The sequence below is a fragment of the Urocampus carinirostris genome, chromosome 20, assembly GCF_059441175.1.
Source record: "Urocampus carinirostris isolate Australia breed hairy pipefish chromosome 20, RoL_Ucar_1.0, whole genome shotgun sequence".
Classification (NCBI taxonomy): domain Eukaryota; kingdom Metazoa; phylum Chordata; class Actinopteri; order Syngnathiformes; family Syngnathidae; genus Urocampus; species Urocampus carinirostris.
In genome coordinates this window covers 19765676-19778428 of record NC_142368.1, presented here as the reverse complement: position 1 = coordinate 19778428, position 12753 = coordinate 19765676, and the positions used below count along the sequence as shown (strand labels likewise).

The window sequence follows — 12753 nt, the reverse complement described above, 5'->3', positions numbered from 1 at the left end:
CAGAATACACTACAAAAAACGTGCTTGGTAATCAGAAAATAAACACAAATATCAGTGATTAGCTGAATAGGAGTCAAAATCGGGTATTTTGACGGAAACTAGCGAGATTACTAGACAATCAATTAAGGCTATTTCATGCAAGAAATTGACAAACTTAAGTTCTACAACGGTGTGTACTACTCCCTTTAGAGAACGGGACAAATATTATAAAAAATGGGGTGGCCCCGCTGCACAACCATGCAAGAGGACAAGTTCATTAGAATCTTTTTTGAAAGGCCGATGCCTCGCAGCTTCGTTATATAGTACCCACTAAACACATGTCATGTCAACACGTGCCAATATTTACAGTGAAGAGGTGAATCCGAGATGCTGGTCTCTAAAGCACAGCGGTAAATAAAATACCTACCTACCTGGGACTGGCTCACAGAAGGGAGAATATGGACAAAATAACACAGGCATTGGACAACTCATTTGATAAATAAAAGTGTGACTTTTTCATGGAAAACAACATTTTCTAGGCAATCCCAAAATTTGGTACGGGAGTGTATAAGCTTTATGTGATATGAAAACTTACGGTAATTATGGTTTCTCACCTGTACAGAGGAAGGATGTGTTCCGGGGACTGTGCTTGCCGGCGGCGTGTCAGCCGTGAAACTGACCCAACTTTCCTGACTTGGAAGGGGAGGCGAGTGTGAAGACCACAACCCGTCACCTGCCACAGGAGCTGAGGCAGAAAGAGTCTTCTAAATTGTGTGAAACCATATTTGACAAACATAATGATACAGTGGTACATCTTCACAAGCACCTCAAGAGAATTTCGATAATGATGTTTTTTTACAAAATTTTGCTTATAGAAAATCCAGTTCACAGGCAGACCTAAAGCATACTGCTAGAGAACAGTCACCACCATCAGCTGGGTGCAGTTTGCACCCTTGGTTATACCTGTAGAGTACCTTCATTCCACAGAAAGTTCATTTTGATCACATCGTTTTGATCTCAATTTATAGCATCTCTTTATTTTGACCTTAGCTATAAGTTCCAGAAAGGAAAACAGTAAGGTGAATGATGACAATTGAAATAGGTCAATAAATAGAAAACGCGAGCGCAGTGTTTGAGTGAGTAACCAAGCCAAGGAGTACAATCGGGAAGCTAAGAGAGTGTCAACCATAATCACAAAGCCGACGAATAACTACCAACCAAAAATGCAAAAGAAAGTGATGAACGAAAACTAAAACTGGCAGTAAAAAAAAAAGATAAATTCTACTGTAAAAGAAATTGTACATTTCACAGTAGCTTTTATTTTAAGTGTAATATAAGTGCTTACTTATTAGCTAAAGTCCTCTGCCGTTACTATTCCCGCTTCCCTATCCGACTCCAACATCTCCGCACCAAACCTTTGTTATAGTGACTCATAATATACTCTGGATTTATTTGGTTAATATTCTCTTATTTCATTAATGCTTCAATGTTTAATTACTCTTTGAATGTCTTTTTAGTGATCATGAAGATGTGTTTTATGGCCATTATTTTATTTTAAATCTTTTTGGGAGGTCGGGAACTGGCAAATTAGTTTTTAATTATTTCGTATTGGGAAAATTCGAGCTATGAGAACGACCCTAGAAGAAATTAAGCATGTATGCAGAGGTACCACTGTGTTTGTATCTGGTTATGTCATCATGTGGGAGTTATAGCAGTCACCCAGCTATCATAGTTAAAATTTCGAATTTCAAAACACTAGCACAGACGCTCCCCTATTTATGAACATTCGAGTGACCAAAAACTAGCCGAACATTTTTTTCGGGTCGCCGAAAAATACCTGGACATTGCTGTAAGTTAGATTTTGTATTTTGTGCACCTTTTTCCCAGTAGAGGACAGTACTGTAGTGCTTATTTCCGCCGCTACCGGCGTGTGGCGCTATGAGAGCTCACCCAGAAGAAAACTGCTTCCTAGTTCGTGTGTAAACATTCTATACTGTATCTCCAGCGCGCTAAGAACTTTAACATTTTTATTGTTTAATATCCCGTGCATCCATTCAATATGGTTAGTGTAAGTGTAAAGAAGAGGCGTGCTGGTTTTTTTTTTTAAATGAAAGTGGAATAAGAAAGCTTGATGTGGTTAAGAAAATGGCTGGATTGCTTTTTTCAGCCACTTTCTACCACGGAGGAGGATGTCGCCTAACTCTTGAAGCCCATCTTCCAAAAGTAAGTTAAACATAACTTTATTCATCTTTAGAAAGCATATTTTATGAAATGTTTATTTTCTTAGTACAAAACAATACAGGTTACTTATAAAAGCCTTAAACATACTTCTATAAACCTTAAGCATACAAAATATAGCACCGAAGCAACTTACAAACAAATTCAACTTACGAACGATCGTCCGGAATCTATCTCGTTCGTAAATAGGGCAGCGTCTGTAGTTTATTGCAAACATGAAACATTACCAGTTTGTTCTTCCCGAAACTGTGTCCATACAACTCCACTCGGTGCCACCACAGGTTGTCTGTCTGCGTTTCCACCACTGTGTTGCCGTTTGTGTTTCCTCCAGGAATGTGGGGAGCTGGGTGGGGACTGATGAGGGGACACCACAGGGGATAATGGTTCTGCCTGCTAAAATATATTATGTTGAACACATGGCATTAGCTCTCTAGCCTTTCTAGTAACAACTGTTAAGATCACACATGGCTGACACGCATACACACCTGTGCTTCTATACAAGGTGCTGTGGGCTGAACTGCCTCATGCACAGGATGCCCACTAGCTGAAAGGGGAACTTTCTTGTTTTGGTAACCCCTCCCAGGGGGTCTTGGTATTAACGCAGCAGTAGAGGGAGGGTACAAGCCCTGACTGTCCGGGTCCTGGTAAAGTGCCACGTGTCTTGCCTCGGCCTCATTCTTCCCTACCACAAATCTAGGCAGTGGTAGGTCCTTAACTACAAGAAGAAAGGGGAAAAAATCAGTAGCGTCATTTCACATCTATCAAAGTGGAGCATCAAGATTGCTTGGCCATGAGGAAATGAGTATGGTGAAAGAAATTCAGGATTCAACATTTCTATTTTCTAGAAGTCCTTGCTCATCTTTTTTCATTATGCTTTTGGATATGGATGGAAAACAGCGATGTCATATACATGCAGAGAATGTTATAGGTAGATTTATAATAAACTTAATTTTAAAGTGTTCTGTTATATATTCTGATAATCATCCTTAATACTTTGCAACAATTAGTTTTTTTGCGATGAGTCGTCTTATTGAGTTTCAAATTGTGAAAAATGGGGCAGGCAACTTTTCAGAGTTGTCTGCCCTGGTGCCCGATACTTTTTTGTCACGAGTTTCAGACACTGGTTGAGGACCACTTCAACAAGCATACAATACCTTGCAAAATAAGGACACAATTATGAAGTGGAACAAAATGTATTGGATAGTTGATCATATGTTAAGAAAAATAACCTAAAAAGTGGCATGTGCAATGTTATTATTATGTCTCGTTTACTTTCAGTGCAGCAAACTCGCTCTAGAAATTCAGTGATCTCAGAATGAAGGAACACACACCAAGCAGGTTGATGTTGTAGAGAAGTTTAATTCCGGATTTGAATGCAAACAGATTTCCCAAGCGTTAAACATCAGAGAACACTGTGAAAGCAATCATATTGAAGGAGTATCAGACCACAGCAAATCTAACACAACCTAGCCCATGATTAGTCTGGAATAGGGGTCTCCGACATTCTTCAAGCTGAGAGCTTCTTTTGGTGAATAATTAACGCAAAGGGCACCCAATTTGATATGCATTTCTAGAACAAGACCTTATTTTGTTATTTCTACGTCGTATCAATGTTATCACCAGGGCTCTACAGGTGTTGGGTAATAATTGAGTTTAATACGGAGGACAAAAAAGAAAGGACTGCAGTCCTAAACACAAAATAATTAGCTAAATTTGTCTTCCTTTTAATTATATTTATTGCTCCAAAACAGAGTGCATTCAATCTTTCAATCTACTCCTAATCTTTTGCCTTTTGTTTTATTCATACTAATCCTTTTGTATGTTTTTGTAGATGACCTGTGTCTAAATTAGTTATTTTTTCGCATTTTATCATTTATGCATACCACTTAATATTGTTTTTTCGGTAAGCCGAGCAAAAATTTCCAGTTTTCTAAGTAGAGCTGTCCTATTGGGTGCGATCACTGACGCTTCACATAACAGAGCCATAATGACGAGCCACCTCGGAGTTGTTTTCACGCTTTCTTTTTTTTTCTTCATTTATTATGCGGTCTACAGAGCCAAACCTTCCAAAAAGATGGAATGAGAGGGGGAGGATAGTGATTTTACGCGCATGCTCGCGGGTTATTTTCATTCGATTATGAAAATGGTGAAAGTAAAAGAAGGACCGTTTCAAATACAGTCCAAATGCCAACCCCCAACAGGACGGAAAGAGTGTATTCGAGCGCGTCTAAGAAAGTCACCGTACTTGCATCACAACAAAAATCACGATAGAGGCTGCAATGATGATTTCGGCCAGAAGACGGCGTCAGCAAGGAGAATATTTTGAAATTACGGACATCACTTTTAAAAATGATGAATGCATACTAAATTATACTACTTTTTACCATTATGAGGAGGTAAGTAAGGAGCTGTTGGTTGCTTGCAGTACTAAAACTCAATTAAATGGGTATGCCATCATTAATTAACCTAAATATGAGCAAAATCCCCCAAATATTTGACTACAACACCTGCTTCATTCAGATGTTTAGGCAAAAGCAATTCAAAATAGAACTCTATCTAAAAAAAGGACTCACCTGAATTCAGGCTTTCGACTCTCAGAGGCAGACCGGATTGGGCGATGGCGATGAGTTTTAGGGCGATGTAGAACTGGCTCCGTCCAAAATGTCCCAGCCTGGTGGCGCCACACAACTCTGTGATCTAAACACAGTCAAGCGAGGACAATAGAAAACATCACTCACGGGACGTCACACAAGCTACACACTTTTGAGTTCATAAAAGACAGACTGTTCACCCTGAACACCACCTTTTAGACCGGTTGCCCTCTAGTAGGCGCTACAGGTCCCTTAAAAGGACTAACGGGGCAATCACTACCCTAACAAGCGCGCTAAACTGTGAAAAATAAAGATCTTGCGAATCATTTTGGATTTTTTGTTGCTGCTAAATGTTATTGAACTACTTCTCAATACACTGTAAGTCGTAAATATTGTTTCCTCATGTTGAGGTTTTTGAGTTTTTCCTTGCCCTCATGTAGGTTTTAGATCAGGAGATGGTGTCATAATAGTCTCTGGTCTGTGCAGCTCTTTGAGACTCTGCGATTAAGGGCTAAAAAAATAAACATGACTTGACTGAGGTTTTTGAGTTTTTCCCTGCCCTCATGTCGGTTTTAGATCAGGTGGTGGTGTCATAATAGTTTGTAGTTTGCAATAGTTTGTGGTCTGTGTAGCCCTTTGAGACCCATTCTGATTAAGGGCTATAAAAATAAACATGACAGAGGTCTTTTAGTTTTTCCTTGCCCTTATGTCGGTTTTAGATCAGGGGGTGGTGTCATAATAGTCTGTGGTTTGCAATAGTCTGTGCAGCCCTTTGAGACTCCTTATGATTAAGGGCCATACAAATAAACATGACTTGACTAGACAAATTGACAAATTTCAACTCCATCATGTCCATGATGAAAATGGAAGGCAAGGGGAGTGTACGTTTAGATCGAATTTGAGTAGGGAAAGAAGTTCTTTGAATTAAACGTATACATTCACCTTCCTTCATCTATAAAATCAAAATTTGGAGCATTGCTGTTGCAAAAACGCTAACGTTAGCCAGAAGAAGGTGTGTCTCACACTGCGCAGCTAACCATGGAGGCTAAGTTTAGCTTCTACTGACAGCTCCACCGCTCAACTCCAAAACAAAATCCAAATTACAATCCCAGATTAAAGACTGTAAACTAAGAGTTACGAAAGTAACAACTTTGGCACCACCGTCTTACCTGTATGACAACTTCGCTGGGTAGCTGGGCCGCCCGGAAAAGGTCAAGAACTCTCCCGTAAGAAGCCACTTTCTTGGTGTTATCCGTGTCGCAGTAGACGAACAAATCCGAATAATATTTCTGCTCGACATCACTCAATGTTAGACTTTCCATGTTGTTTTCACAAAAGGCCTCCGTTCACACAGACTGTCTATTAGCCGCACCCCCCTAAGCGACTAGCCGGGACGGGGATCCGAAAAATGGGCACTACTTCTCGGAGCACTAGCTAGCTCTAAAATTAGCGTTGAGATGAGCACTAATTATATTCACGAGGGGAAAGAATGGAAGCCGTTGGTGCCCGCGACAATATTTAGGCGTTTAATATCGAACGGTGAAGGATTTTATCTCAAGAGTTGGATAGTTATTGAACTTGTTGGGCCAGCCGAGCGAAGGGAGCCAACAGCTGGCTAGGCGGCTACCTTCACTCGACAGTAACGGTGAGCTGGAGCGAATGTCGAGTCCGAATTTAAAATATTAAAAACGTTGTTTATGTGATGGTCCTTTATAGGGAAACGTTTGGTTCCTTTGGCCCACACGTCGAATCCTCAGCGGGTCCTCTCCGAGTAAAGTTCCTGACTCTAATGACCGTAGCCGCCATTCCTACTTGGACCTGTCAAGATCCTCCGCGTGCGGGGAGTTTCCGGGAAGGTCCTTCAAAATAAAGCTTTGAAAGCTTTATTTTGTTAAATAAAATTCGCTGATTGCAGGGGCGTTATATAGTCAGGTCAAGTCCCGTTTATTTGTGACGCCCTTAATCACAAAGAGTCTCAAATGGCTGCACAGACCACAGACTATTGCAGACTACAGACTATTACACCATCCCCTGATCTAATACCTACATGAGGGCAAATAAATACTCAAAACCTCAACATGAGGAAAATGAAGAAACCGTACATGAGGTAATCCCTTTCGAGAAGTCTTAAAGAGCTGCACAGACTATTGCATACTACAGACTATTATTACACCATCCCCTGATCTAAAACCCTCATGAGGGCAAGCAAAAATTCAAAAACCTCACTCAAGTCATGTTTATTTGTGATGCCCTTATAACAAGGAGTCTCAAAGGGCTGCACAGACTATTGCAAACTACATACTGTTATGACACCATCCTATGATCTAAAACCTACATGAAGGCAAGGGAAAACTCAAAAATATCAGTCAAGCCAGGTCACTATTATTTGTATACTCCTTAATCACAAGGAGTATCTAAGTGCTGCACAGACCCAAGACTATTGCAAACTACAGACTGATTATTACACCGTCCCCTGATCTAAAACCTACATGAGGGCAAGGAAAAACTCAAAAACCTCTGTCAAGTCATGTTTATTTGTGATGCCCTTAATCACAAGAAGTCTCAAAGGGCTGCACAGACCACAGACTATTATGACGCCATCCCCTTATCTAAAACCTACATGAGGGCAAGGAAAATTTTAGAAAGCTCTGCATGAGGAAAATGAAGAAACCTTGAGAAGTGACCGCCTGCTTGACATCCCTGATCTACATCATTGGAGGTGTGACAATATCACGATACAGCCATGAATTGTGATACTTTCATCGATAGCTCTCCATCAAGTATCAATACTCATCACTAATATACGGCAGCATTCACGATACTACTACGGTCTTCTGTCTGACATTGTAAACCAAATAAATAGTTCATGTATTTTTGTTGTTTTTACAATTATTTTTTTACTACCAGAAGGTGCTGAATAAAACACACTGTACCTTTAAGTTTGAGGAAGAAATAAATATGAAGGCGTTTCCAATTTACGATGACCTCAAACGTAGCAGGCGCCCACTATAGTGATTGGAAGAAGTGGTTACCGGTGAGGTTTCAAGCTTGCTTCTCATCAATTCGTGTATATTTTGAATAATTATTGTTCTTAAAAATGTCTGACCATTGTTTGCTAAAGTTTACGTTTTAGTCCTTGTTACTAAAGCGAAAGATTTAAGATCAATCTTTGGTCGCTAGCCGGTAGCACTTCCGCATTGACTGCACTACGCCCTGTTTTAGTCATGTGCTGCTTTTTTTTTTGCTGCTAAAATCCTTTTTGAATTTCGCCTATGTGTGTTTGTATTTGATAATTTATCGTTTAAATGCGCTTTGTGGTAGCGTGTATGCCCTGAAAGTTCAACCCCAGATTTTAACATGAAAGATTTGGCATCCATTGTCTCCCTGTTTGACAGTCAGGAGTGATGGGTCTTTCGCGAACGAAACGGCTCTTTGAAGTGAACGATGGGAGTCGACTCCCCGATCATAAGAAACTGTCTCCCTTCGAAACGCTATCTATTTCTCTCTCTCTCTCTTTCTATTTTTCGCTTTCTTTCTCTTTCACTCTTTGTTTATTTTCCTTTCTCCCTCTTTTCTCTCTCTCTTTGTCTCTTTCTCGCTGTCTTTGAATTTCTTTCTTTTATTTCTCTTTCTCTCCTTTCGTTCTTTTGTTTCGTTTCTTTTCTTTTCTGTTATTCTCTTTTTTTCTCTTCTTCCCTTCTCTTTTCTTATTTCTTCTTTTTTCTTTTTTTTCTTTTTTTCTTTTCTCCTCTTATTCTCTTGTCCTTTCTCTTCTCTCTTTTGTATAGCTCTTCTCTTATTCTATCATCTTCCCATTTCTTCTCTTCCTTTTCTCTTCTCTTCTCGTGTTCTCTTCTCTTCCCAATTCTTCTCTTCTCTTATTCTCTTCTCTTCCCATTTCTCCTTTTCTCGTATCGTCTTGTCTTGTCTTCTCTTCTCTTCTCTTCCCATTTCTTCTCTTCTTATTCTATGCTCTTCCCATACATATGAGTAGGACACAACTTTAAAGCAAGAATAAACCAATCAAATAATAAATAGGAAATAAAAAAACGTAGAGTTAAAAGGGGGCGCTATGAGAGGCAGATGGTCAAGAATAGGCAAGTCTGAAGAAGGAAGCACTCCAGTGACCCTACTGAGGATAAGCTGGGCAGATAATGGATAGATGCGTTTCTATGATAGTTCCTGTAGGTACTTTAGTTGTCTTGCTGACAGTATTTTCGTTGTTGTTACATACTTTTTGTATACGGACATATACAAAAAACAATGAGTTCCAGAGCTGGGGGGCAGAGCGGCTGAAAGCTTTGCTCCCCGACGGTTGATGGAGCGCAGGTGGAAGTAGGCTGACCGGGTGATGTTATTTATATTAGTCTGTGCTGTAGAGGATATTACACACTGTCCCTTTAAAATAAAGTAATCCATCAATCTGTCGTTTGTTCAACCCTCTTCCTACAGCAAAAATGAATGTCACTCACGAAGTAAGCCTGCTGGTGGAGGAGATCGAACGACTTGGCAGCAAAAGTAAGTGCGCATTGGCTAGTTTTGGACAGTTTTTAGTTAAAGTTACAAGTTAGTTCACGCTTGTGCAGTCCCCAGACCTTGCAAACGAACAGTCCGCTGAGACACTCCATATCCATTTTGTCTCTGGGCTTCAAAACACTCGACGAAGTCCTTCTCTATTTCTGGTTACTGTCCAAGACATTTTTCTTATTTTCTCCAGGCGGTGTTTTGCAAAATTCAGCAAACTTTGACCTTATATTCTGTGCTTACGTTTGCCCCGTTGATTTCCCGGTTTTGTTTGTTGTCCCTGGGCAAGCCACGCCCCTATTCCCACGTGCTGCCCACTGGTGATAAGTCAAGTCAAGTCCTTTAATTTGAATAGCCCTTAATCACAAAATGTCTCAAAGGACTGCACATGTTGCAATGACACCAACCCCTGATCTGAAACCAACATGCAGGCAAGGGAAAACTCAAAACCTCAGCTCCAGGAAAACAAGAAACCTTGAGAAGGGTCCTCGCAAGTGGTAAGGAAGACCTCCTTGATTTCAGTATTTTATTTTTATTTGTAATATTGGCTGGGATCCGAGTATATACGGTAGGGAGAATATCTCTGAGGAGAAATTCAGCGTCCTCATATATGTAGACCATAATGTGGGTTGTATTTCACTAACTTCTAGCTGAGGACCTGTAAAGAGTCTAAAACGAGATACTCTAAAGTACTTGTCCTCGTGCTTAGTTGTGCCTTTCACCACTCTTTCTACGTTGGTTGAAGTCTGCTTGTTCAGTTCTCTGAAGGGAGTAGTACACATCGTTGTAGGAGATCTTCAGTTTCTTGGCAATTTCTCACATGGAATAGCTTTGGTTTCTAAGAACAAGAATAGACTGTCGTGTGTAAAATGAAAGTTTTCCTGGCTGTGTGCTACGGGTCGTTGTCGTGTTGGAAGACCCAGCCAGGACCCATCTTCAATGCTCTGACTGAGGGAAGGAGATTGTTCCCCAAAATCTCACAATACATGGCCCCAGTCATCCTCTCTTTAATGCAGTGCACTCGTCCAGTCCCATGTGCAGAAAAACACCGGCAAAGCATGATGCTACCACCCCCATGATTTACAACAGGGATGGTGTTCTTCGGATTGTACTCTTCATTCTTCTTCCTCCAAACACGTGTAGTGGAATTGTGTCGAAAAAGTTCTATTTTGGTCTCATCTGACCACAAAACTTTCTCCCATGACTCCTCTGTATCATTCAAATGGTCGTATGCAAATTAAGACGGGCCTTGACATGAACTGGTTTAAGCAGGGGAACCTTTCGTACCATGCATAATTTCAAACCATGACGTCTTAGTGTATTACCAACAGTAACCTTGGAAACGGTGGTCCCAGCTCTTTTCAGGTCATTGACTGACTCCTGTCTTGTAGTTCCGGGCTGATTCCTCATCTTTCTTAGAATCATTGAGTCCCACCAGGTGATATCTTGCACAAGGCTCCTCCGATTGAGATTCTTCCATTTTCGAATGATTGCTCCAACAGTAGACCCTTTTTGACCATGCTACTCCTTAGCCCTTTCCAGTCATGTGGAGGTGTACAAATTTGTTTCTGGTGTCTTTGGACAGCTCTTTGGTCTTCGCCATGTTACAAGTTCAAGTCTTACTGGTTGTATGGAGCAGACTGGTGTCTTTATGCAGCTAAGGACCTCATACAGGTGCATCTGATTCAGGATGATACATGGAGTGCAGGTGGACTTTTAATGAGCGGACTAACAGGCCTTTCAGGGTCAGAATTCTAGATGATACACAGTTGTGCAAATACTCATTTGCTGCTATCTCACACAAATAAATCGTTAGAAAATCATGCCTTGTGATTTCTGGATTTTTCTTTTTAGTTTAGCTCTCTCACAGTGGACATGCACCTACGATGAAAATTTCCGACCCCTCCATGATTTCGAAGAGTTTTTCCAAAATAAAGACCACAATCTTGTGTCTTTCTTCCTTGGATGGCAGACGCAGAGGGCCAAACGAGTGTCAAGTTCGGAGTGCTGTTCAACGACGACCGCTGCGCCAACATCTTCGAGGCTTTGGTGGGCACCCTGAGGGCCGCCAAGAGGAAGAACATCGTCTCCTTCGAGGGAGAGTTGCTTCTCCAGGGCGTCCACGATCACGTGGACATCGTCCTTCTCCAAAAATGAGGTCCAGCGACTGCCACTTCTCACATTTCGCCGTCGATTCCAAATTCGGAGCTTCTGCTAGCTCACTGAGCTAGCATGTCAAATCCGAAACTTATATTCACTTTCATTAAAATGGTTTGAATTGCCAGTTTGTTTTAATATTAAGCTAATTCGTGCTACGAGTGGACCCAAAACCGTAAAGCATACCTATAACTACTGTAGGTGTTACCGTATCGTATTTGTGCAACGATCTGTCATTCAATGAACACGGCTGACTTCAATCGCGAAATAACGTGTTCAACCGGAATCAAACCTGGACACTTTTGCATAGTGCATTCTGATGGGTTAAACCAGGGGTCTCCAACGTGGTGCCCACTGACACTAGAGTGCCCCCTGGGGACAGTTGCGGTGCCAGTGGACCTGTTCTGAAATGGCTCACCAGGGCTGGGTTATTGTGATTTTCTAGTAAAATGTCATTTCTAGTGGTGGACAGAGTCGATTTGACCCTACTTATTGTCTCTTTTTTTTCTTTCTTTTCGTCTTACTTGATTTTTGCCTTTCTCTCCTTCTTTCATTGTCTCTCTCTCTCTCCCTCCCTCTCATTCCCTCTCTTTCTCTCCCTCTTTCTCTTTCTCTCTCTCATTCTCTCCTTTTTTTTCTTTCTTTTTTTCTTTCTTTCTTTTTTCTCCCTTTCTTTTTCTTTTTTTCTTTCTTTGATTCATTTCCCTTTCTTCCTCTCTTGTTCTCCCTTTCTCTTGTTTTCTCACTTGTCAAGTCACATTTATTTATATAGCCCTTAATCACAAAAATGTCTCTAAGGACTGCACAGGATTACAATTACAAAATTGCACAATTACCTGATACTAAACCCGCATGCGGGCAAGGAACAACTCAAAAACCTCAGTGTGAGGAAAAAAGAGAAACCTTGAGAAAGGACCTCACACGTGGTAATCCCTCTTCCAGGTTTGACCAGGGTGAATTACAATTAGCATTACTGTACACAGAATAGTAAACATTAGGTAAGATGTTGAAGATGTCCGGAAAAAGCATGACACTTGCGTTCTTTCTCTCTGCTTTTCTCTCTCCGTCTTTCTTTCTGTTTTTCTTTCTTTTTCTTTTTTTTCATTTATTTGTCCTTTTTTTTCCTCTTTTTTTCTTATTCTTTTTTCTTTTGCTTCCTTTCTTTTTCTCAATTTCTTTCTCTCGATTTCTCTCTCTCTCTTTCTACTTCTGATGATTAACCTGGTAATAACATAGTACCAACATAGTTAGTAGTACTAAATAG

At 40.7% G+C, this 12753-nt stretch overlaps 2 protein-coding genes across 5 annotated transcripts in view; one reads left to right on the top strand and one right to left on the bottom strand.

Annotated features, from left to right (window-relative positions):
- The window catches only part of reps1 (RALBP1 associated Eps domain containing 1), a 27320-nt gene extending 20695 nt beyond the window's left edge, over positions 1 to 6625 (bottom strand). For 2 of the 3 annotated variants that reach the window (XM_088325522.1, XM_088325524.1), the window contains exons 1-5: positions 5978 to 6625; positions 4791 to 4914; positions 2703 to 2932; positions 2445 to 2610; positions 594 to 724 (exon numbers count right to left, since the gene is read on the bottom strand). In XM_088325522.1, the coding sequence (XP_088181648.1) occupies positions 594 to 724; positions 2445 to 2610; positions 2703 to 2932; positions 4791 to 4914; positions 5978 to 6130 (804 nt within the window). In that variant the 5' untranslated portion in view covers positions 6131 to 6625. The remainder of the gene's footprint in view (positions 1 to 593; positions 725 to 2444; positions 2611 to 2702; positions 2933 to 4790; positions 4915 to 5977) is intronic. The other variant, XM_088325523.1, reaches the window with a different exon arrangement.
- abracl (ABRA C-terminal like) lies at positions 5832 to 12753 on the top strand. Of its 2 annotated transcripts, none has more exons than XM_088325528.1 (3): positions 5832 to 6034; positions 9261 to 9326; positions 11305 to 12753. In XM_088325528.1, the coding sequence occupies exons 2-3, from the start codon at positions 9266 to 9268 to the stop codon at positions 11487 to 11489; spliced, it is 246 nt and encodes an 81-aa protein (XP_088181654.1). In that variant the 5' UTR covers positions 5832 to 6034; positions 9261 to 9265; the 3' UTR covers positions 11490 to 12753. The 2 variants fall into 2 exon arrangements, with proteins under 2 accessions (XP_088181654.1, XP_088181653.1); XM_088325527.1 differs by lacking the exon at positions 5832 to 6034 and adding an exon at positions 7788 to 7842.

What these genes read in the sequence shown, in the direction of transcription:
- abracl (XM_088325528.1), top strand. Translation starts at nt 9,266, where the DNA reads ATGAATGTCACTCACGAAGTAAGCCTGCTGGTGGAGGAGATCGAACGA. An exon ending in CGAACGACTTGGCAGCAAAA is followed by an intron (nt 9,327 to 11,304) that starts GTAAGTGCGCAT and finishes CTTGGATGGCAG; the next exon opens with ACGCAGAGGGCCAAACGAGT.